This window comes from Lipophrys pholis, assembly GCF_963383615.2.
Source record: "Lipophrys pholis genome assembly, chromosome: 17".
NCBI classification, from domain to species: domain Eukaryota; kingdom Metazoa; phylum Chordata; class Actinopteri; order Blenniiformes; family Blenniidae; genus Lipophrys; species Lipophrys pholis.
In genome coordinates, this window is record NC_137643.1 from 11,239,862 (window position 1) to 11,266,682 (window position 26,821).

Sequence of the window (26,821 nt, forward strand, 5' to 3'; positions counted from 1 at the left end):
TCATGTTGGTGTTGGAGAGTCTCTAAGTCTATAGGCCTCGAGTGAATCACGGCTTTACAATGTCTTGATTTGCACGAAAGGCTAACATCTGTACGCCTCAATGAATCAAGAGTTACACTTAAAGTCCTTTGAAGTTTCCGCTTTTCAAGCAAAAGCACATCTCCCATCAAAGGAAATTTTTTTTTTTTTTTATGGCAATGGAGAATTCAATCAAGCTGCATTTCTGACACGAATTCCTTCGTCCTCACTGAGGACAAATTCCACAGATCGCTGCAGATTAAGACACGTTTCAAGGATTTAAGTGTAACCGTGAAAGAAGTGCTCGCATAAAAGGTATTTGGCAAGCTGAATGAAACTAACATGAATGCGATGCGAAGAGTCCAACCTCAGCTTTTGGACAGTCACACCCCGGCGAAAACAAAATAGCTCATTAACTTTAATTGTGCAATGAAAATGACTGACGCGTGCTGTCCCTACAGAGCGCCAACAAACAAGCAGAGGCCCATTTCACCAGCCCCACTTCTGCTCTATTCCACTGCCTGCCTCCATCCATCCCTCCAAAGACTTGTTTGACATATGCTGGTTGCACATGAGTGCCCATCTGAGGGGCAGAGCTGGGAATCCTGGGAGAGCAGAGGACTTGGGCAGAGGACTTGGGAGGTGGGGGGTGCGGGGTGTTGGCAAGCGTGGCAGAGAGGCAGGGCTCCTAACATCGAGCCCCTGGAGCAGATGAGGGCCTCACTAAGGATGCTCTCCCAATTGCTGGTCTTATGGGGAAGAAAGGGGGGGAGGGTCTTAATCAGATTTAAGCGTGTTTAACTAAGCCGATCGCTGTGCTCCTCTCACCTGAATGTCTCCGGAGAACAGGAGGAGGGAGTGAACAGAAGTACAGAGCATAACACGGCATAGCACAGGGCTGAGAGGAGACGATTACTGAAGAGCAGCAGCAATAACAACAACTATAGCTGACTAGGCATGAAAAAAAGCAATAATCTGGGACAGAATGTGTACTTTTATGATTAACTTTAAGAAAACATGGCAAAACTACAAGACAGCGCGGAATATGAAGCCATCGACTGTGATGCTTTATCCAATGTCGGGAGCAGACTATGGGTGATGGCAGGATGCCCTTAAATATCATTAAAGATAAAAAACAGTTGACAGCCATTTGAGAAGCTTTTGACTTCTTTCTTTTTAATAAACTATTCTTGCAGAATATTGTGACACAATACTTGAATGGCTTTCTTATTCTTTCACAAAGAAGACCACAAATACTGTTTGCCATGCCTTTTGTTCCTAAAGTCTGAGTACAATTAAAACTGAGTTAAAATTAAAAGAAACAATGGTCTGTCTTATTTTAGGAAAACGCCTCACAAAATCTATTCCCAGTCACTTTTCAGAGGAAAAGCACATACTAAAATTGGCTTTCTGGCAAGATGATTTGAAAAGGCCTCAAATATTGCTCCTCTGTCTAAAATCGGGCTTCACAACACAGCATGACACTCACCACAAGCCAGAACAAAAAGCGTGCAACAATGTGCAGTTAGAAACATGGCATCTGCTTTGTGCAGTTCAAGGCACTAAATCTAAAAGCATCAAAGGCAAAAAAATTGGCTCCTGCAAAGGTTTCAGCACACAAGCACAAAATAGATGCCGTCTCCTTGCCTCAGTCGATTTGATCTCAAAACTCTCCCTCTGTCACTGTCACGCCTTTGTTTATGTCCTCTCACCCCACCTTCCCGCCCCCTTTCTGTGCTGCTATACCTATTTCCAGCCTCCTCTGACCAGTGACGCTGTCACCAGAGGGAGAACCGGGGTCCCACACAGTGTTTTAGCTGCCATGGCTGCCACTCTGGCCACGCGAGGGGCTGGTGGCAGGGGAAATACAGATAGACAACAGAGTGACAGCAGAGCGAGCGCTTGAAGGAAAGGGGCATGACGTGCATGGAGAGTGGGGCTGCAACAGCAAGTCGCAAGATAGGCAGACGGACGGAAAGAGAAAGAGAGGGGACAGTCGGAGAAAATGGGCAAACAGGGAGCCCTCTCTTCAGCTCCTCCTGGTGTTTGGCCGGCAGCCAGCTCCTCCATCAATAGCACTCAGGGAAATGGAGAGGGAGGAAAGAAAGGGATGGAACGGGAGAAGAATAGAAGAATACAACGGAGGGAGGTGGACTCAGCTACAGATATACGGCTTCAATTCGGAGAACAGCAGAGGAAGGGTGGGAGACAGGACGAGGGAAAACGGACGGGGGGGGGAATGAATGGAAAAAGAGGGAGGGACGCTCTGGGTGACAAATATTGTAGATAGTTAAGACAGATGGGGGTAAGGACAGGAAGGACAAGATGGGGAAAAAAGAGGGAGATGGTGAGAAGCAGAGAGACAGAGACAGATGAGGGAGGCAGGAGGGAGAAAAGGGTGATGGAGAGGGGAGTGTGTGTGGAGGTACATAATCGAGGAGATTGAGCAGCAGGAGGGAGAGAGGAGACAGGAGCTCGCCGAGAAGGCAGTAACCAGAGTCCTATTGATGTGTAATGAAACCTCACGTTGGGGGGAGAGAAATACGGAAGGACAAATGGATAGAGGGAGAGATACGGACGAGTGTGGCTGCGACAAAAAGAGAGGGTGAAGGGATGCAAGTGGGTGAAGAAGCGGAAGCCAGGAAGCAGAAGGGCATAATGTCATTTGTTAAATAATGCAGGGAGCGAGCGCGAGGGGGCAGGAAGTGCGTGACGGACACGGAGACGGATGGCTGCCAGCGGAGGAAGGTAAAGAGGCTGGGGAGATGGCGTGATTGCCCGTTATGGAGTGAGAGAAGGCTGGGTGGGTGGGGAGCTAGACTGACACATGCAGCTGACTGACGGGCTGCCACACCCCCGTCTAAAACAGATAGCCACTGCTGCCGCACAGTGACGGAGAGAGACGGAGAACAAGTCGGGGATGGATGGAGGAAAAGATGGCGTGATCGACACCTGATAATATGCTGCATAACCGAGCCTAAAGGCCAGGTATTGCTCGGAACTGCTTCAGTGAAATGACGGATGTTCAGTTCTAAAAAAAGGAAAGTTTTTGGGGTTCTTTTGTATTTCAGATCTGATCAGATTTCAATTCTACAACATCTTTGGGATTAAACCACTGTTCAATGCAAAAACTTTCTTTTGATTCAAGTCTGCTGTGACCGTCTTTTTTTTTTTTTTTTACTATAAATGGATTTTTACAAAAAATGTTCGTACTTTTTCTCATATTACATAAAAAACAAGAAGCTTTCCCATGAATCTTGTGGCTGTGCTAAAAGGTCAGATTCCCAAACATTTTGTATTTAACAATTACAGAGAAAAAAGGAGCAATTTTTCACGTCGCCAAGAGCCGACACTGCAAATCATTCAATTCAATTTCAACACATGCACATTCAGTGTGTTATTTGACAAAGTACATTCACTCATGTCTAATCCATCATCTTTCCGAACTCCGTGATATATCCTCGGATCACATCCGATTATCCGCACTCTGACGTCTGAAATGGCTGATGGATTCACAATGAAGCCTGCGTGAAACGGAGAGCTGTGCTACATGTCTGGTCCCAACATGAGCCCGGACTCTCTAACCCACAGTCCTTTAAAACAGCAGGAGCGGCCCATTCAGGATGTAGTGCACGCTGAGCCTGATCCTCCAAAATGGCTGACAGTTTCGCCACAATGTCTATGCGAGACGGGAAACTGTGCAGCTCGCACAGCCTCCAAAGCAGCGCTAACCCACGGTGCTCTAAAACAGCAGGGCCCGTCTATTCAGCCCGGCTCCCTTTTGTGTCAGAGTGGGCTGCTGTCGTTACCCCCGGTGCGCCGGGCCGCCGACGCTTTCTAATGAGTCATTTTTATTCAGGCGATAAGGTCAGCTACCCGCGGCGGCTTAAAAGGCCCCGAGGAGCTGTGGAGTGCCAGCTATGAGATGCCAGACAGACGCAGAGAGAAGCTGTAGATGCACGGAGGGAGGGGACACTCGGCACTGAATAAATAAAAGGTGAGAAGAAATAAATAATAAAAGGAAACATGACAAAAACCAGGAGGGGGAAAAGAGACAGGACGCAGGTATGAAAGATAAGCTAGATTTCAAAAGTCTCTCTCTCTGTCTTTCTAAGACTGGGCGTGAACTTTCAGAGGCTTTTTTTTTTCCCCCTCCTCCTGGTTTCTTTCTTTCTGCGTCTGGGTTGTGTTAATGTCAACTGAGAATAGCTTCTGAGGCACGTGTGAAGTTCAAATCTCCGCTGTTGGTTGGCTGAGGGCTTTTTAGTGTGGAAGCACAAGTGTCAAACAAAGACATGGTGGCAGCTCGGTTCAAAACACGCCGTTCATCCCCCTCTGCTCTCGCTCTTCCTGTGTTCTTCCAGGTTTACACAGCACTACAGACGAAATCCTTCCACTGTTATTGCAGCAGGCTTTCACCTGGGATTAGATTTCGGTCTAAGTAAGCAATTTCAAGTATTAATTCATGTCGCGGCGTCTATTAGCCCGTGTTTTAATGAGACTCGACCCCCGGGTGAGTGTAAACGTCCAAGCTGGAACACTTACACAGGTTTTCTTGCGTGTGACACGATGGAGGACCTCATCAAAGCCCCTCTGTTTGATGCGCAAACAACATTTGAAAACAAGTGGGTGAGATACTTTCTGTTCCAGGGCTCGTTCGAGGTTGTGACACCGAACCAGCACAGTGAAAGACTGCAGCTTGCCTCCAACTGACCCACAACAAAAGGCAAATGTGATTTCTTGATGATTTGCTCAATGATCTTTCGACAAAGCTGGCAACTCTAACAGCTACTCAGCGAAACGCCAGCACAGCAGTTTTGTTGCCGTCTTTCAATCTGTCCAAACCAAGTGAAAGGTCTCATCTTGTTTCAGTTGGAACATTTCACAATCCTCCTTAATCATTGCAATCTGTTTACAGTGGATTGCAAGTGGTTCCATACTTCTTATTCCAGTTCAATTGACTTCTTTCCAAGTTTTTATCACACACAGAAAGAAAAACAGTTGGGAGAACAGTGGACGGATGGATGGATGGACTAACATTCACTCACTCACAAAGAGACTCTGGCCGCATTAACTGAGTAAGAAACTGTATCATGGAAAGCTACACCCTCATACATTGTGATGTGTTGCATTGCATGTCCACAAAATTTAGGCCGCACATTTAAACTCACCGTTAGTGTTTGTGGTTCCATCACCATCCAGCTGTCGTTTCTGTGCTGTCCTAAACTCCTTGAGTGAGAGGTAAAGCACCTTTCGCATCACCCGCTCCTCCGACCACGGGATCCCGTCACTGTCATCCTGTGAAGACATTCAGAGGGAGGAAACACGTCAGTGTGAACCACAAATACAGACAGACTCCAGTTTCTTTCCCCCCCAACTATTTAAACTACTACATTCGCATCTGAGCAAAAATAACCTGATCTTTCACATTGTATCCCGAACGTGGGAGACAAAACAATGAACAACACATTAATACAGACCGGATCTCGGCAAGTAAGGCGTGCAAAGCATTTTCAATTGTGTGGGTTGCTAGACAACAGCACTGCCAATAAAGTGTGACTTGAGGTCGAGGTCTTGAAAAGCTCACCGCCCAAATCAAACAAACAACCCAGAACTTTACGTCAACAGGGTTGATAAACAATAGCTCCAGCCATAATTAGTACAATAGCTCTTTCAGGAAAGGATAGGTCTTCAATAAATATTTTTTTTATGTTATTTAGTCGGTCATACTACTAAAAATAAATATATATATATTCTGAGAAACTTAATAGAAAAGATAAACATGACAAAGATAAAGTACATTAAAGAATCCCCTTGACATATTGTCCTGTTCTATTCTCTCGCTCTCTCTATACAGTGACATTAACGTGCCACAACATTAGCATAACATAGCATTAGCTAGCCGCGAGACAGAGGGCGGTGGATTAGCATAACAATACATGAAGGGCTGCATCTCCGCACAATGCCATGATAGCAGAGTGTTACGGCCTTGAATAGGTAGGAAGCAAATGAAAAAAGCATCATGGGACTGTGAGTTCATGTGTTGCTAATCTCCCCGAGTGAGACCCGAGACAATGGCGTTGTTGTCGGAGAGGTCACCGGGAGTCACAAACACTAACACACAAACACAGCACATCCTTTTTCCCCGAGACGCGGCCTTTTCTATTCCGCCCGCGTCGACTCCAGGAACGAGCTCGTGACGGCTGAAGGTATAGCACAACAAAGCTGTAATTCATTCAACACACTCTATTGCTCCAATTTAGAGTTTTAACAGCTTATTAGGGAAATATTACACTACAATGAGCACAGTTAAAAGCTTTTTAGTGAGTGTCCAATAGCAATAACTGTATTTCTCTCTCCCCTTGCTGCCTCCACTCATTGCTCTGGCAGCCGTGTTTGATGTCGAACAACACTAATGACTAAAGGAAATGAGATTAGGACATGAGCAACAACAAAGAGGTATTAATAAATAATGGAAACTGGAAATAGCTTTTCTCTAGTCAAGCCATGGGGCGAGCGGATTTTAGCTTTTCACTTCAAGAAGAAAAAAGAATTATCTTTCTTTAAGAAAAAAAAAAAAAACTTGTATGCTAATTATTTGAATTAAAGCCGTCTTTCTGCAACTCATCCCAATGGATGCACCTCCTCCTGTGTGAGTCAAAAGTAACGTAATAAGCAGACGCGAGAGGAACCTGTGTGGGAGCACAGTGTGCTCATCATCCAGTTGACTCAGATCATTTGAATTGGCTCAGCTCAGCGGCTGGCGGATATCACAGTGACATCAGTGTCGACTGTATTAAAACCCCCCACTTCAGACGAAAATAATTACACCAAGACGTTTTATCGCGGCTCCGGCAATAAGATAACGGTTACGGCATCCCATTAAGAGCATGTGCGCTTTTCCTCTTTCCAAAAAAAAGAAAAACTAAAACAGAGACACATGTATGGGTTTTCCAACCAGGTTTTGGGGTCCCCCCCCCCCCCCCCCCAATCAGGAGTGACGTCACTGGACAAGTCATGAAAGCTATTCCTTCTCATGAATCAAATCCACCATTTTCAACCACCACCTTGGTGTCCGCCATTGTTCCGTTACAAGCAATTGCCGTCATGGTTTGTGTCAGGTAGGAGCAGGTCGTCCTAAAATTGTTTCGCTCGACTTGTGCCACATTTTCGACAATGTACAAGCTTGGTTTGAAAGTCTTTTTGAAATTTAGTGTAGTTTCCTACAGCTTGTGTACAAAACATCACTCAAATAAATGTTGCTTATGAACGCCGTTCTTTCAGCGCCACAGATCCTCGATCCTTTTTTCCACACAATCAAACCAAACATGTTACGATGGATGACAACCAAAAAAAAAAGAAGAAAAAAGGCCTCTGATCAACGAAGACAACTCGCTGCTAATTATAGGAGCAGCACAATGGGGTGTGTACAAATATGTGTTTGTGTTTACATCAAGCAGATTAACAGTTTCAAGCAGAGGCGACTGTTCTGAAGGAGTGTCTGGTCAAAACTTTCTAAGAAATCTATTTAATCTATCTGAAAAAAGAAAAAGAAAAGAAATCAACGGGAACATCAGACATCGGCTCGGTGCCATCACTCACTTTGTGTGCGACTCATGATTTAGATCAATATTTTACTCTCAAATCAGATTGTTTTCCAGATCAGGAAAAATGTTTTAGTTTAATCTAATCTGACACTTTTAATCTGAACGTAGAGCTGTAAGCACAGGCTTCTGTACTTATGGCTTTAAAAAAGTAGCAGTCCTTTTTTCTTTTTATGCTGCTATGGTAAAACTTCACAATTACTGCAATAACAGCAATTATCCACATCAATCATTTTCTGAATCATTTCATATGTGAACTATTACATTTCTTTTGCACAGAGTGTCGAATTCCAAGTCAATAAAGGTCTTCACTTCCCAGTGGGTTCATTAAAAGCTACAGGTGGATTGTAACCAACACATCACTTGTAATAGATTAGTGGGTATAATTTACTCTCTCAAGCAACTGGAAGATCCTGTAATTAAAACAAAACTGACATGACTTCAGCTGCTAATACTTTCTGACAATATGACAATATTGACAAGACTGAAGATCTCGCTTGTTTTGCTGTGCCTTTGTAGTTTTGTTCCTGCCGCAGATAAAAATATGCTTTTGCTCTGTTTTGATTTCTCAGGTCTTCTCTGGGACCTTGGGGATAAGACCTGAACAGCGCTTGGATAGAAAAAGGTGTGTGTGTGTGTGTGGGGGGGGGGGCTGTGAGATATTAAAATCTTTGTGTCTGCACATGATGGAGCTGATAGGTGACAGCCATGTCTGCCTGCCTACAGTACACATTATGGCAGGCACACACGCACGCAGGCATTGCTCACACGCCCTGCGCAATCTTACACACACACACACACGCACGCGAGCGAGCAGGCCGCTCAGTGCACTGATGCTTTGCAGCCTCTGACAGAGGTTGATAGGGTGTGTTTTGTGTGTAACGTGCAGTCCCTCATTACACTGTCACACATGAACACGCATGTGCACATACACACTGGTGGGAGAGGAAGTGCAAGTATTCAATTATGCCATTTTCTCCTGTAGTTAATGTCATCTAATTCTCTCTCTGTCTCTGTCTCTCTCTCTGTCGCTCTCTCTTTCTCTCTCTCTCTCAGGTAAGCACCAATTACCTAGACAGCTCACTAGCAGTCTCTCCGTCACGGTGTGGCACAAGGCCAAATGTACACACACACACACACACACACGCACACACCCACACACACACACCATTGACAGTATATCTCAGGATCACAAACACTCACATATACAGTCTCTACGGTATCTCCACCTGACACACAATGACACAACACACAGCTGTACTGACAGGGAAAGAAAAAGCCTTCTCTCCAAAATTTGACCTTAGAGTTCATCTGTGCCTTTTTTTTCCCCTCTCTCCCCGTTTCTCTGTGGTTTCTTTGCGGTATTTGGCAGTGTGCCACAGACATTTCCTGCTCCATGTGCACATAGCAACAGCCGCTGGAAGAAAGCGAGGAGGGAAAAAATGCTGACTGACTTTCCAACAAGGAAAAGAGCGACAGTTGAAGTGATGCTCTTTTCCTGCAGTTGTACTCTGAAACCTCACCAATATTTCTTTGTCTCAACAGAAGATCAATTGAATGGGTTTCCACAGCCATTGCTCAGCTTTAGGGTCACTATTTGACCTGAGAGCCAATGCGCCATCTGTTTTTTCCCCACCAAGGTACTCCACTGCTACCAATAGATTTTCAGTCACAAAAGCCACTTCAGGTATAAAATGGACAGTTGATGGACAGCAATGACTAGCAAAAGACCTTTTAAAGATATTTGTGTTCTGAATGCCGGCGTGTGGATGCAGCATCAGAGAAAGAAGGCGATCACCTATTAAAATAAGCAATAAAACCTGAATGTAGTCATACAACTGCCGTTTTCAAATCCAACACTGCTGTGCAAATGTGTGCCTGTGCTTCTGAGGTAATGCCAGATCTCTACAGAGACAGCTTTTACATGGAGCGCTACCTGGCACCGACACACACATCTCCACCCCGACCAGCTCCCATCAGGCTAGTAGAATTTCACTAATGAGCGCAGGGACCTTTACGGGGTGTGCGCGTGTGTGTGTGTGTGTGTGTGTGTGTGAGGAACATTGTGCCCCTACCGGCAACCAGCAACCCCTCCCCCCTTTCTCTTTGGGACACACAGGTAATCCACCCTGCAAATACCACACAGAGAATCACAGTCTTCATTTCAAAGCAGCCATAGGGACGTGATTGAAACACACAGCACATGATCACATCTCCCTCTCCTGCTACGTCGCTGCGCAATTACACTGATGATCTGAGCACACTGTAGATTCTTGTAATGGTGATAGTAAATGGACCTATGAAGCGAGCTTCAGCCACTTCAGAAAACACAAATCATTTCAAAAGCATGTCACCTTTCCATGCACACACGCCAATGGCAAGGGATGCCTGTTGACCTCCGTAGACAAGAGGTTGGGGTTCAGCGTCTTACGCTTAAAATCATGGTTGGAGCAACCAACTTTGGTATTACACACTAGGAAGATAGTACTCAAAGGCACCAGAACTCTCACAACTCAGTCATATCTTGCACCTTTACCAAACATTATGCTGGAGGAGGCTTCAATTCTTCAAATTATACAAAATCAACAAATACACTGGTTTTGGCAACCACTGGCATTCACGGCCCAGACAAGTAAACAGAATTGAGCAAATGTTAAAAAGCAATCTGCAGCAGGCTGATGATAAGACTTTATGAAGCCAAGCAGGATTACATTCATCACTGCATCTATATCTGCTCATTAAAGTGGATGAAAAGTGTGGCTGGTTCCACTTCATAACTCCAGCCTTGCTCAAATGATCCTCTCTGCAACGCAGGCAAATCCAATAACCCCCGACGGTTAATGAAGAAACTAGTGGATTTCACTGGCTGTGTGCAACAGTAGCTGCTGGGTGTAGCATTAGATATGAGGCAGAGAGAGGTAGGGGAGGGAGGATGTACTTGGAAAACTTGTGGAAAAAGGAGAAATCTCATTATCAGCCTCCAAATCTGATCTGACCATCCGTCTATTCAGCCTAAATAGGAGCAAAGAAAAATTCCCTCTGAGGCCATGCTAAACTCCCAAACCACAATAGTATACACCAACAATAGATTCATTTCCCACAACAAAAGCATGTTGAGCAGCACAAACCCAGCCAGAATTGTATTACCAGAGTATGAAAAATGCCCATGTGCCAAAAAAATAAGAAAATAAAAAAATCAAAGCCATACTTCATCAGTAATTTCTGAAATACTAAGTGAAAATGTGTGTGAAATTGCTTATTAGAGCCCCCAGTGTAAAACACACGCTGTGCCTTTAAGAACATCACACAGCCTTGATGTTTTGCGCTTTGGGTGTGTAAACGTAAAACAAAGTCAAGCCAAGCCAACGTCATCTGCAGCGTGCTTTACAGCACACATACAAACTACTGTAGTTTGAGATTCATGTAAATAAAAAGAGCATGTCCAGCACCACCACTGTATGTGCAAAGTCATTTAAAGTTGAATCCACCGTGCTCAAACATTTGCACACACACACACACACACACACACAGTATACATGCATTTCTCTGTACGTGTTTGTACGTACACACTTGCTGTTTCTAAAAATAGTTGCGTGCTGCTGCCGACTGCGCGGATGTCATGGAAGAGGAATGTGGGCCATGTGCCAGCTGCGATCTGCTCTATAAAACTGGCCCAAAATCTGTTTTCCTAACACACATTTCCTTTCTAAGGCGGGACGCAGAAAGGGATTGATGGATCGATGAGAAGACAAATGTTATTTTAACAAATCCCACTTTATTATATCCAGTAGTCAGGACAGTTCGGCCCCTCCACTACCCCAAAGGAAACCGCCTCGCCCCTCTCTCTACTGCACTCTGCACATCTTGGTCGTTCTCATTCTTGCACCAAACACATGGGGCCCAGATGCCTGCTTGCGAAAACGACCGCTCAGGGTTCAAGAGTGGTGCAGATGACGATGATAATAATTATTCAATTTCCAAATACATCACTGTGACCTTTTATAGGGTCATGACCAACCATTTGTGGAATAAAAATCATTTATGGTATCTGGATTAAGGCCCTGTGGAGAGTGAAAAAAAAAAAAACATCTGCAAAGTATTAATTAAAGTCCTGACAAGGTCCTCATTATGACCCACATAATGTTGGAGAACCCCTTGAAATACGCTGGGTGGAAGGAATACGTACAAAGCAGAGAATCTAGATAGTGTTTCATTAAATGAAGAAATAAAAATGTCATTATTTTCAATTATTCACTGTCTGCTTGTGGAGTAAATAGTGACAGATGTTTCCCACAATGCAGCCTGGTCCTGATCCTGCATCAGCATTATCGGCAGACAACCGAGCCAGTTCCAAGTTCCTCAAGTATGAAGCACGTGTTTGCTCCCACAATTTACATTCCAATCCTAACTACATCCTGGTCCCCAAGTCCCTTATAGCTTCAAGTAGACCGGATGCTGAGCTCAGCTTGGAGCTCAGAGAATAGGCGAATGGAACAAGGTTTTTGGGGTTGCCGGGGACAAGGGGCCCTATATAATCACCTCATTACACCCGGAGCTCACTGCATCGGAATGTGTGTGTGTGTGTGTGTGTGTGTGTGTGTGTGTGTGTGTGTGTGTGTGTGTGTGTGTGTGTGTGTGTGTGTGTGTGTGTGTGTGTGTGTGTGTGTGTGTGTGTGTGTGTGTGTGTGCCTTCCCTTTAAAGCGTTTGTGCTATGATGGCCCCAACTGTTTCTGGGTGTTCTTTATCTGCAGGATAGTGAAGCTAAAAAGATGAGTGGTACAGTTCAACCTGTTTTTATAAACAAAAACATACATTTTGGGAGCAAATTCAGCAGATATTGTTCCTCCCTGAGAACAATGCCTTCCGTCTGGCCACCATGGTCCCTCCTGCTGAGCTCACTATCAGACACACACTAACCTCCTGCGTCTACACTGTCAATCATATCAGCTGTCTGCATTTGCACACAGACACACACACACACACGCACACACACACACACGCAAGCACACACCGTCTGAATCAATCTGAGCATACATAAGTGACAGACTGCCAGCACCATTCAGCCCCGCCGAGCATAAAATGCCATCAGGCTGGTAAAAGTAGAGCAGGGAGCTGGAGTGGGAGAGTGCTTTTAGACACACTCGGTGACCAGGTTTATTTGGACTCCAAAATAAATGTGTCAGTGCTTTGAGGATCCTTCACGTGTGAGCCGCTGCCTAAAAGTGCAGAAAAGAAGATTTCCAAACCTGTTTAGGCCAAATAAGATGTTAGTGCCATCATAGAAGAACCAGAAGCTAAAATGCTTTTAAGAATTATCAACAATTACAAAGTGGGAAGAGAATCACTGTTCATGCCGACAGTTGGAGTCTCCAAATCAAAACAACAGACTTTCACTTCTGCCACCATAGGCCGGTATTGCTAATAAAACCCATGAAGCCCAATTTACTAAAATCCTAAAAATGTGTTGAATCTCATCGCCACACAAATAGATTGTGCTTTCAATTTGCGTGTGTTCTGCCGATGGTCAACAACATGAGGTTTCCATCCATTCCATCCTGTTTGAATGAACCACCGCCTGAAAACTTTCATTTCTGTTTGTTTACCGAGTTCATGAAGTGATGGGATTCAGCAAGGAGTTTTGGTGGAGGAAGTTATCAAACATATTTGAGCATTACTTTTAACAAATACGGGGAAAAAAAAAAAAAAAAAAACGCATGGGGATCCAACTGAGGAAATTCCTCTTGTCACAATAACAGCAGCATATCTGCTGAAGGTTGAGCCGATTTGCTCTCAATGCTCAAGACAACAGCAATCACAAACAACGCAAACATTTTCGAACACTATTAATCACTCTACCCATTACAGTATTTTTCTAAATTTAAAACACACAGCTGATATTCCATATTCATGAAGTCAAACACACTAAATCCATTGTGTGTTACTTTATAAATCCTTCACATGTAATCCTCGGAGCGTCCCGTTAACGGACCAGTTTTTACTAACAGGATATCGTGTGTGAGGAGCTTTTTATGGCCACAAATATTGAATAGATCAATCCCACAGACGTGCGTGTGTCCCTGCGTGCGTGGACAGCTGGCCGCATAATAAAGGTTTAAATTGACTCGAGCCCACACATACTGGCTGTGTGACCGACTTTGACCCCTCCCCTCCCCGACCCCTTGACCCCACACAAACACAAATGCAAATACATAAAAAGCTCCAAATATAAGCTTCCCCATCAACAGACCTTCAGATGAAATCCACACACCAGATTTGAATGGTTTTCTAAAAGTAGAAGACAAATTAGAACAATCCATTATTCCAGCAAGGATTTAAAAAACCCCTGCTGATCTCTTGTGTTAGTGTGTTTAGTATATATGATGGAACACTGGCTGTGTTCATAGCTGGATAAACAAACTCGCCAACCATGCCTGGAAAGAGTTGGGGCTTTTCTTCCGATATTTATTTTTTATTTTTTTTTGGTGTGGCGCACAGCAGCGGAGGAGCATTACTGTAAAAAGCTGTGCTCAAAGAAACTGCTTTCCCGTTTGTACGATCCCACAAAGTGGAGAGACGCGAGTGGAATTGTTGTTTTGGGAATTTTAAGTATCTCTCATAAAGTGAAATGTTAAAGTAATGGCATGCTATCAGCTTTACAGTGGTGCCTCTGTCAGTTTCACAGCCCTTGTTGCCATGGTTTTTAAGGCTCAGCTGAGGAAAATTCCTCATACTGTGAAGTTGCATTTGGCAGGCTGCGAGTGCTGAGCCACGCTTGGTCAGACAAAAGACCAAAACGAAGGCCTCAAGGTAAAATTATGTATTAATATATAGTATATAGTAGCACTCTTGTGTACATGCGCGCTCACGCCGACCCGACAGGTTGTGAAACAAATGGCCCGCGTTCAATAGTAACAACCTCCTCTGACACATTTACTCTCCAACTCTGTCACAATATCATTTTTCCTACTGGGTGCATGCGGCTGACCAGAGGACGGACTCGGCTCCGTGCATGCATTTTTCACAAGCGATCTGATCGACGGCACTCCCCAACACGATGTCATTCATCATGGCTGCAGCGCCGGCTGCTGTTAAAGCTCCCTGCTGTTCCTGTGGGATCCTTGGAAGACCCCGTCGCTGATCCCACTTAACAGACCACCACCTCTAGCCTTCTCACTTTCCCAATCAGATTGCGCTGTACTACAGAGGCAGATATCACGTCTGGGGTTTTCTTTTCTTTCTTTTTTTTTCATCTGTAGTGACAGCTTGTTTAAATTTGTTCGTGAAAACATGAAGCAGCGTGGCGGCACACCCTATTGTGGTTGCACTTATTGGTAAACATTTGTAAATGTTCGTCTGAGTTTGAGTCTGCAGCTTGTTAAATGTGGTCACAAACTCAATGAAAATACAGAAAATGCTCCGAGTGAGTTCTGTGTTTAGTAAAAAAAGAGGCTCCTTCAGGTTGACATGTGCGTCCCTGCAGGGATGACCTGGCCCACAATCCTCAGCTGCACCCACAATCCAGCTTTAGAAAGTAACGTAAACACAGTGAATGATACCAGACTGACAGCAAGCACAGACAACACGTCTGCACAGACGCTTTCCTTGAGACTTTGCGAGCTGCACTCACGATTTTCAGCGTTTTTCTTTGCTGGTGACCGTTCAATCATTTTAATTACTTTAAGTGGAATTAAAGATGTGGAAAGCAAGGTTTCCTCCATGGACTGCCAAAGGTGCACCGTCGATTCTAGACGACACTGTGAACCATGCGCCTCTGGCAAAAAGTCGGGCTCTCCAACCTAAAATAATTACGTGACGTACTACCTTTCCAACAAACTATCTCACTGTGGCGATCCCACGACTGTTGCTTTACCAGCATGACCACATGTTTGCTGTCACTGGCTTAAAAACGTGTTGTGATGGGCTTTAGATGACTTGTTTTAATGATGCTCAATGAACATGGGAATATCTGACCATGCAGAAGAAGGAGCCACCTGTTTATGCAAAGCAAAAGCACAAAATCTGGACTCCCTCAGTTTATTTGGTTTGACTGCAGTGAATTAATACCAGCAGCTCGGTCATACCGTTTCCTGGCTGCCCGCATGCCAGCTTTGGCCTTTTAAATGTAGCACTTGACACGTTCTACTGTTCTCGGGAGTGATGATGATGACAATGAGCTCATTACATCCCAGAAGATCTCCTAATTCACGCGACATGTGCAAACATACTAACCCGCACGAAACGAAGGCACAGGCAAAGCACTGTCTGTTGCAGAGAGCGGACAAAATGTGCCACAGAGCGGACGCCCTCCGCCTCTTACAAGCACAAGGAGGGGACAGGAAGGCAGAAACAGGAAAGAGAGTAACCTCATTAGCCTCATGCCTTGTCTGACAGGAACAGCCTGCAGGCGAGCATGCACCTACGAACGTACAGAAAACCACCGGTCACTGTATGCAGCATCCGTCTACTAAGGGAAGATGCCATTTGTATGGAAGCAAGGTAGTGCGAGCGCAAACACCTGAGGGAGAGTTCGGGAGAGCCTTGATGTTAGCCTTGGATAGCCAGGCTCATCAGACAGACTGTGGGATTACATCTGGAATCCAGTGAGGTGAGGCTGTAAGCAATCAGACAGGAAGAATCACACAAGCACCATCACACAGGGGCTCACTTACACAACAACAACCCGTAGCCTCAGGCGCTCACCTCATTTACTCTTACAGAATTTTGCACAAACGCACACAAGCTGCTTTGCTAGAAAGACTCATTAATTCCCCTCTCCACATCCAGCACGTTAAAAAGATATTGAGCGTGTGAAAAAGGCCACCACTTGCCCACAAACGGAGGAGCCCACCGACTGGATTGAGAGACAAAGTTTAGATTAATCTTAATGATGGCGAGAGAAGAAGAAAAACGGCCACTTCAGAAGCGTCTCTTGTTCACCATAAAGACGCCTAAAATGTTGTCAGTGAGTATTTGAATCATGTGGTGGAAAGGAAAAACAGATGGCCTGCGGACCTCCCACTCTCCTCTGCCCGCCCCTTCATGCTCCACTTCTAACGTCACTGTGCAACATCAGCACCGTCATTCTACGATAGAGCGTTCGCGTCGGCAGAGTTTGTGTGCGCACATTAGCCGCAAAAAATGCCCAAAACAACTTTTTACACACACCTCCAACCATCCATCTAACACACACACACACACATGCGGTGTCCTGCGCAAACCATTTCCCTCCTTGCTGAACTGTCACAGTTTACTAAAAACAGCTGAGAGGATCTGATGTTCTGCTCAGCAGCTTCGATCAGCGTTGCGTCATGATTTTCTTTTTATACGCGTCTGTCAATGATTAACTGCTTTTAACATCTGATTCAAATAACTGAATCACGAAGCCAAAATAAAACATCTCATCCAGAGATGATGTAACGGCCTGGTGTGGGTTTAACGTCCGTGCAGAGTTCTCATGCACCCAGTCTGTCCATGTAACACACACCACATATATCCGTCTAATTTTGGGTGTGTGAACGTTTGTTCCTCTGACACCATCTGTTTTTTTTTTTTTTTTTTTAAATGTTAAAACCACTCTTTGAGCATTCTTAAGAAATATATTCACCAACGTTTTAACAAAAATATCAATCAAACTTTACACTCTGGCCTTCAGCTACGAACGTTGTATTTAACGGTGTACCAGCAGTGTTAATCGCATTACGAGAAGAGAAGAGAAGAGAAGAGAAGAGAAGAGAAGAGAAGAGAAGAGAAGAGAAGAGAAGAGAAGAGAAGAGAAGAGAGACACAAAGTGACTCTTGTGTGGCCGCTGTGGGCCTGGTGCCGGTTGGCATCGGTTGGCATTACCCCCTCTGCAGCTGGTGGCAATATTAACCCGCCTGTTGGCAAAGGGCCGCTTGGGGCATGCAGCAACAACCAGCCAGGCTGGAGGTGGGGCAGTGTGTGTGTGTGTGTGTGTGTGTGTGTGTGTGTGTGTGTGTGTGTGTGTGTGTGTGTGTGTGTGTGTGTGTGTGTGTGTGTGTGTGTGTGTGTGTGTGTGTGTGTGTGTGTGTGTGTCCCACGTTGCCCTCTGTTGGCCATGGTGCACACACACACACACACACACTAATGGATCAGTCACTGGAGGGTTAGTCTGACTTTGTGCAGGCAACTTTGCACACAGGCGAGTGTGTATGCAGTTTTGCGTGCGTTCAAGTCCCCCCACAGCTGCTTTCGGTGGTAAATGGCATGAGGACAAAGACCGCAAACAACCCCAACTGAGCTGACCTGAGTGTGACCTAATATTCGCTATAGACACAAATTCCTACTTGAAAACACCAAAAAGAGGATGAGAATGATTTTAGGATAAATCTCAATGTACATTGAAGCCATTGATTTTCAATCCAAACAAACATTCGGGTTTTGTTTGTTTTTTTGTTTAATCTTCATGAATGTCATCAACAGGATTTACACATTTAAATATATCTGTATTGAAAATGTACTCATGGGGCAAAGCTATGATACTGGAAATGTTCTTCAGCCTGACGTCACATGCCAGTGATTGTAAAGCTCTGAAGAGGAAAAATATCAGTATGTCGGGAGTGTTTTTCAAAGTAGATAGACCCATTTTCCTCCATGGTGACTGGGGCTGATGACAGCAACAACAGAGTAGCTTGTACAGACCATGTAAGGTCAAGTCTCTCTCAGGCTGACAATCTCACTAACAAGCACGTTGCAACACAGTGCACTCTTTACAATACACACACAGAGTCACGCTACACAAGTGTCCGCCTGGATCGTTACAGGCCGGGAGCGTGCCGTTATGTATATTGTACACATAGTCGGGGCGCAGAGGTGAATCACAAGAGACCGGCTACATCCCCCCCCCCCCCCCACACTTCTTCTCGTGTGCAAGTTGTGATGTCATCAGTTACATTTTCACCAAGGCAGCCAAAGGTTAAGAAAAGGTCAAGTCATGACCAATTCTGGAAACTTTCTCATAAATCTCAAAATGCTGAATTATCAACTATGTCCTCACTTCTTGGTAGTGGGCGTGTTTTTCTTAACAACAGTTTTGATTGCATTATAAGGACATTTGTCCGACCCTGCTCCTCACGTGGTAAACACACTAACCCAAACACAACCCAAGTGAGGTTAGCATTATGTGGGAAAAGTGCAGAGGTGAACTCATCGCTTCTCAGAGTCAAAACTGTATGTACAAACCTCACTGGCTCCCCGATAGTACGTGTGAATATTTTTTTTTCCTTTAGGTGCCCATGTTGAAGGCAAGTAAGGAAACCTCCAGCATTTCATCATTCTGAACAGCACCAAATACTTCACCTCACCCAAGGAGCAAGCTGAACGTCTGTGAGCAGAGAAACTCCACAAAATCAGCCAATTCATTTTGAATTTCGACCGTTTATGTTTTTGATCTCATGCCAACACCTACAGCTGCATTTTTTTTCCTGAAGTGGTCTTCCAACAAAGAAATTATCTGTGAAATAATAGTTTTTCTGTCTAATAATCATTTTTATTTTCTCGGGTTAGATTCAAACAGTTGTGAACAAGCCACAAATATCACTTGGGTGACAAGTTAATTGCCCAATTTAACAAAGCAAATAATTACCCTCTGGCTCTACTGAACTATTTTCCGTATGGAAATGAGCGCCTGTGTGCACACACGGATTCTCATGTTGCCTGGTGGGAAGCTGACGTCAGCCCGATTACTTCAGAGAAATTAGGATGTTTCAAGATGGGTCGGTAGTTAAGGCGTGTTACTGTTACGCCGCTTCTTACTCAATATCAAAAGAGCGAGTGGGACGGGAAAGGGGCGCGTGTCGAAATGCTGGGCAGGAATGTGAGCCACATACATTGTTTCTCAACTGCTCTTACAGCCCCTGGTGTGCACGAGTCTTTTATCTTGACACGCACAAACAGACACTGAAAAGTCTCACAATATAATCCCAAACCCACATGTGCCAGCATTAATTGATAACAACAGGGGTCACAGTAAACATATGTTGGACGTGACAGACTTGTGCAGAGCTGAGGGGGTTTTCTACTGGATGCACATGCCCGCACACTCCACTGTGTAACCATGTACACACAGACACATGACCGAGGGTTTTGTTCAACAAAATGGCTGCTTTGTGGCCTATCCAAACCCTGTTACATACCAATGAGATTTATTTTCTAAATTTGGCAACAAAGACTCAACTGAACTGATAAGGTCGGGATTATTGAAGAGGCTGCTGGGAGAAATGTGCAAAAAAAAAAAAAAAAAAAAACTTCAAATGTGTGCTTTTGATAGTGTTGGTTTTTTGTTGACTTGCAGACTATCGTGTTTATTTGTCTTGCCAAGATTATCAATCACAGCTATTGGATTTAGATGCCAACAATGTGGAAGTGGTAATACTTGACACGGTTTCTTTGTCATACACACAAATACCTAAAATCTTTCATTTACTGCCCTATCCAAAAGACTAAGCGGGTGCACCAGTGAAGTGCGAGGCAGGCGCTGTAATAAATCTATAACTGTTCACAGGGGAACGTAAAAAATTTTTTTTAAATCAGTGTAAGCTCTTTCTCATGCAGTCTCTCGCCATTTGACTCTCTTTATTGCAGTCGGTTTATTTACCCCAATGATGTGGCCCAATTTAGCTTGAAATCAGGCCTTGTGAAATGCCTTTACTTCCAGGTCCTTGTTTTGTCCATTAAATCATGACTGTTGGTCAGTCTGTCTCGAGATGTGGTGAAACAAATGATAATGATAAAGACGCATTGTTTTCTAAAACAAAGTAAGGTGGATAATAAAAGCTTTTCAAATCAGTAAATTTAAGCAATTTAAGCATTTATGGTACTGGAAAACTTCAGTAGCTCTAAAGAGGAGTGAAACACACAGCACGCTGGTCAATAAAAGGTCAGCATCTCAAAGTGAAAATAGACACAGACACAAAATTTAAAAAAAGCTTTCATTCAAAATAATCCAGTGATATCTAATCAAAGACCACATGTGGTTAAAGCTCTACATTCACTTCACGTCCTCCAACTTTCAAGAGAAAAGTCCGGTTCTAAGGTCAGGGGTTCGGGGCAAGCAGGTGGCCGGAAGGGGTCAAAGTTGACCTCCCGGTAGACACATCAGTGGGCAGGCCTAAGCCACTCTGCTCAAAGCACCCGTCAATCACAGTCACTTATTTACCAAGCGTTGATTTCTGTTGGCCCCAGGGATCCAGCGAGCTATTTCTCCCCGGCCCCTTTACCCCCAGCCGGAGCCAGATAAGGGCCTCTTTACATGACAAAGTGCTGTGGAAGACTGGGGCAGAGAAAAGAAAGAGCTTCCTTTCAGTCGCCGATGGGGAGCAAATCCTCTGCCCACAAGAGGTTGTGGTCACATGGTTTTGATTTAAAACCGAGAGGTGGAACGGGAATTTGGGTTTCTTTGATATTCATTCGTATCATGTTCCTTCCTCTGGTTGATCTTGATTTATTGAAATGCTCACATGCCAATTATGTACAATATCACTGCTTTTAATCTTCAAAGCTTTGAAAACAATGTCCTGAAATATTTAATTCATCCTTTCTCTTCACTCCCCATTTTGAAGCCAGGCAGTTTCACTGAGATGGCAAACATTCAATTAGATAAGTCTCATCTGAACTCTGAGCTACTGTACGACACATATTACCACTTTGCCTTGTGGCTCCACTCGGGCTCATTGTCTTCATGCTAAATCTTGCCCTTATTAAAGACATACTGCGTGTTTGGGCTGCTGCAAATCAAAAACAACCACAAAACAGAGTTGAATTGTGTCCTTTTGTCTTCCAATGTGCTCGGATTCGGAGAGATGTTTTGGCACGTGAAAGTGAACGTTTGTGAAATCGAGAGACACGATGTGAAAAAGGGGAAGCTTGGTTTTCATAGTTTACACAAACTGGCAGACATAGAAGGCGTCTGTTGTTATGAGTGAAATTCTGGGGCCGAAAAAAGAAAATGGGAAGAAATATATTAGTAGAGAGAGGATGGGGGATTTGGGGTTTGATTTTGTTTGGAGTCGGAGCTGGAAAAACTCCCGTTCGAGCCATCTGCTCGTGTGAAAGCAATCGCAAGAGTCAGACGGTTTCTGCCAGCTAACGAAGAGAAGAAGAAGAAAGAAAAAAAAAAAAGAGGAAATGAAGAGATGTCACAGGGGAGCAGGTCGGAGAAAGGGGCGGGAGGGAGGACAGGTACGCATTGTGTCTCCGGTTTCCCTTTCTATTCATTCACCCTGGTTCTCTTCTGGCCTCGTGGGGAGAAGGTAACCAAAGAGGGTGTGAGAAATGTCTTGCTGCTCGCTCGCTGTCGTCTGCGGACAGAGGAAAGTTTTGTACGCAACGTTGAAGGTTGAAGGAATTCAGTCAGCTGGCATCTGTAAATGACAACAGAGCCCGTTGAATTTTATCAGCCCTTCGAATTTCAAAGAGACACGTCTCATTTGCAGCTGAATGTATGGCTGCGAGCCTCGAACGCTGCAGCCACCCCCACCCAGAGAATACCGCCAGGAAGGACTTCGATGAGCCTCCAGCCTGTTACATACATGATGATATGCATGTGGCAACCTAATTAAATTCAGTTTTCGGTGTCTGCACAATCATAAACCCGGCAACTAAATACACATGACATATCCAGGATTCCGCTCGCAGTTTCGCTGACACAAAAGCAATTTGTACCAGAAGGAAAATAATTGTTTACAGTCCTAAAGAGCGCTGATAAATGTTGAATGCTCAGTTACTGCTCCGCAAGAGAAGCCATTTAATTTCTGACAAGGCCCGACAAGGTGAGACTATGATGAAAGGCTGTTCCACAGACCTGCAGGTATTTCTCCTTGGGCAAGTATATTTAAGCGCCCCACCCCCCGCTCTTCTCCATATTTCACACAGACTTCTCAAACGCGCACAAATCTCCATCTATCACTGACAGCGCGGAAAAATAAACAATCATACTGTAGATCAATCACTGTCTGTTTAATGCCGGCGCAGCGCAGAAGCTGCAAGGTGGCGGGGTTTAACGCACCGGCATGTGTGCTCACATATATTCACAGTTGTATGCGTTCACTGTGCATATTGCTCCAGCGTGTGGAAGCAAGAGCCGTCGTGAAGAAGTTAAACACAAAGCAGATGGCGTCTCCCTATATACTTTTCATGCATTAGGAATCTGACCCCAAAACACCCTTTAAAAGCAGATTAGCAATAAGGCCAACATGGGGCAAACTCTGCACAAACTGTCTTTTGGTCATACATCATGTTTTACCTTCAGCCTGAGAAATTTAATTCAAACTGTAATCTGCCGCAGAAGACGGCAGACAAAATGTGCATTCAGATTAAGACCCAGCGTTACACTGATTGCCAGAGCTGAGATGGAAACATTAAACACTACTGTAAATGTAGAGACATCAGGGCCTGTGCTGATACCAGTGCTGCCAAGGCTGATCCCGTCTTTAATCTAAACCTTAGATCTGCACTCTCCATCACCGCGTCTGCTTCAGACCCAAAGTCTACTGGCCGTCATCACCTGGCCTTCCCTCCTCTCATCCAACACTTCATAAAGACCATTCATCCCACCATCCTTTCATCCGTCTATACCAGGGGCCTCGTTAATCCTCCTCTCCATCCTGACCCACCCTGTACTTCTCTACTGGACTGGGACAAACTTCAAAGAGGGAGAGAGAGAGAGAGAGAGAGAGAGAGAGAGAGAGAGAGAGAGAGAGAGAGAGAGGGTGTGTGTGGTGTGAAAAAAGAGACAGATTGGGTGGGTGGCCAGCTGTGTTGTGCTTGGCCTACACCACAAAGCCTTTAGAGTACAAGGGCCCACACACACACACACACACACACACACACACACACACACACACACACACACACACACACACACACACACACACACACACACACACACACACACACACACACACACACACACACACACACACACACACACACACACACACACACACACACACACACACACACACACACACACACACACACACACACACACACACACACACACACACACACACACACACACACACACACACACACACACACACACACACACACACACACACAAAATCTGTAAAAACCAAACCAATTCCCAAATCCAGCAAAACAGAGCCGATCAGGTTAGAGTACATCTGATTGAATATTTAGGTCATCGAGTAATTCATTGTCATTTTCTCCAGTTGGTCCAATTGGTCAACAGGATGTCAGCTTGATAATCAATTTTCGAAATTATTGTCCCAGAAAACTAAATATTTCAATATTTAGAATCAGACAATCACTGGCTACTTTTGCCTAAAACTAACACAATCCATCCCGCTACCCATCTCCTGTCCTGCTTTAGGCAGGACAAGGACAAAGACCGTGACACACATTCACATTTACAATTAATAGTCCCAAATACTCTACCAGACTCTGCACAGAAGGCCCTCAACAGGATTACACTCCACCTCCATGCAGTACGTTTCCACCAAAGTATAATCATACACACAATGAATGCTGCTGTGTGCCTTCAGGTATTTATGCACAACATCTATTAACACACAAGTACAGCTATACAGAAGATTATGACCAGTCGCAGCTATCAAATGACAGGGACACATCATTTTCCCACAGGAAGATATGTCATTTACCCACTTTGACTGGAGTTACACTGTATTGCCCCGCTGATGTGCAGCCATTAACTGGACTGGTACACCGTGTGCTGAGCTCCTGCCCAGCCCCGCTGCGGGCGCTGGTGTGCCGCAGGAGGGGAGGGGGGCTTTGACAGACAGGCCTCAGCTAGAAGTGTCAAGTCTGTGTTGGAAATAAACTCACACACATGCATCAAATAACACACATGCGCGCACACACACACACACACACTGCTGATGACAGCTAGGGGAGCCTGACATGCCTGCCACCACTACCGGTGGATATATGTTTATTTTATTAACCTGCCACAGACTCAGCGGGAGGAGGGGAGCCGAAGGAGGAAAGGAGGAAGACTGAACGTGTGTGTGTGTGTGTGTGTGTGTGTGTGTGTGTGTGTGTGTGTGTGTGTGTGTGTGTGTGTGTGTGTGTGTGTGTGTGTGTGCAAGCGGTGACCAGTTTAGTCCAACTTCAAACGCGTCCATTTATGAGAGGCATTTCAGGTTGCGTGTTAATGTACAGTATGCTTCTTATATTTTAAATTATCTCTCTCTCTCTCTCTCCTTGAGCCCACGGCGCTGCATACAATGCATGATTTTCTTAGTGGGAAGGTATTTCAGACTGACATTTTACTTTGTGTCAGACTGTGACCTCCTACGTCCAGACACAAACGCAACACAAACTCAGTCTGTTACAACTGTGGCCCGACTTTACTGTTTTAGTAACAAAAGGAGACACACATGCTGATGAGGGGGGAACACCACATTGGAATCCAGCAGTGATTTATTTTGGCAACATGTTTCCATGCCTGCTCTTACATTTGGAAACTTTAGCTTGTGAAGTAGCAGCTGGGTTGCACTCCTCCATGTGAACACAATAAAATCACATTTCTCAGCCTTTGACCAACATTGCTTTTAAAACGTTAACAGCTTTCCACGACTTCTGACAAGATAACAGTCTTGTGCAGAAACCAGTCTGGTTTTACCTGCTCATCTTGCCACACCGCATTAATGACGCAGCATCACCCCGCCCGCGTCCCTTATCAGTGGACAGGCTGGTAACAGACACCCAGCGATGCATGGCACACCCCGTCTCGATACCACCTCGCCCCGTTACACAAATTATTGACACCGGCTCGTTTTCCTGGTGAGACTCTACATAAGGGAAGAGGAGTGTGCATGTGTCGGCGCTTCCAGCTCCGCTGCTCTTAATTGATTCATGTGCTTTAATAAAAAGAAACGCGCGGGCTCAACGCTGCCTGGAGGAACGCACCTGTCACATGAAATTAGCCGACGAGGAGTGAGAACAACGCGGAGCTTTTAAAGTCTACTGCCACAGCTACCAAGACACGCGGGGTGGGGGGTGGGGGGTTGGAGTTGCAGCTAAAGCAAAGCCACACGTGAAAAGAGTGTCAGCAAAACAACCACGCTCCTCTGTGCTGATCGGGAGAATAGAGAGTGTGTGTGTGTGTCGGTCTTTGTGAGCCGGGTATGGGTCAGCTGTCGCTGTTGGCCCGGTTTACCCCCGCGGCCTGCTGGCTTCACGGCACAGTGACACCCTGTCCTCCTTTCTCTTCGTGTCACAAATGCAACTTGGAAACAGTCCGTGAAAACAACAGCGCCACACATGCGCCTTCAAAACAACATGCCCAGTCGAAAATATTTCACTGCGGGCCGACTGGCCGAAGCATTAAGGAAAAGCTTTTCCATCGACCACGCGGCACCTTTCCAAGAAATAACGTGCCATCAGGGTAAATACCTTTAATTGCACCCGGTGTACCATTTAAACCTAACCTTGTGTTTTTAAATGTCTTCAGTCTCGCTATTTGATTTACAGTCTTCTCATAAAATGTGCAATTTAATTTAAGCTGATGTTCTGTTAGCGAGCGCTCACAATCGCTTTCCTGTAGTAACCCGGTGAGAAACCTTCGGCTGCTTCTTTTCTTTTCTGCCGTTTAAAACCGGGGACTGGAAAAAGAGCGGAGAGTGTGAGTAAGAGGGGAGACCAGCAGAGAGGCGTTAGAAATACAAGGGCATAATTGCACGCCACTTGCAATCAACTCGAATGATGCTTTTGTGATGCCTTAAAGAGCAAAGAAAAAAAAACACACGCCAAAGACATCAGAAATATAGAATCAAATCAAGACACAGATTTTTTTTCTATCAACCCTTGCACCATTTTTCATTTCTTATTAAAGCCATTGTCAAATTACATTAGGATAAGACCAAGACGAGAAAAGGTGGAGTGGCTGAAACAAAGAAGTACATTTGTGTATTCAGGAAAATGAAGGAAGGGGTCCAGCTTTTAGTGTGGTTTTTCTAGGTTAGTAGGAAAGTAAAAAAAACAAAAAAAAAAAACATTTTTTTCTGCACTTGTCTTTCCACATATTTAGTGCTGAAATCACAAGGACCTCGGCACTATTTGCAGGCCCTGACTTATTGTCTCCTCTTTTATATGAATCAGGTCAAGATATTCAGAGGTAAGTAAGGGGCTGTCATCATTTATCATGATTATTATTGTATAAACCTTTAAATTCATCATCTTAGACACAAAACCTTTT

At 44.8% G+C, this 26,821-nt stretch overlaps 1 protein-coding gene across 1 annotated transcript in view; it reads right to left on the reverse strand.

Annotated features, from left to right (window-relative positions):
• Positions 1-26,821, reverse strand: part of jarid2b (jumonji and AT-rich interaction domain containing 2b) — a 101,577-nt gene that overhangs the window by 47,016 nt on the left and 27,740 nt on the right. Inside the window, exon 2 of the mRNA XM_080484774.1 lies at positions 5,190-5,316. Within this exon, the coding sequence (XP_080340900.1) occupies positions 5,190-5,316 (127 nt within the window). The remainder of the gene's footprint in view (positions 1-5,189; positions 5,317-26,821) is intronic.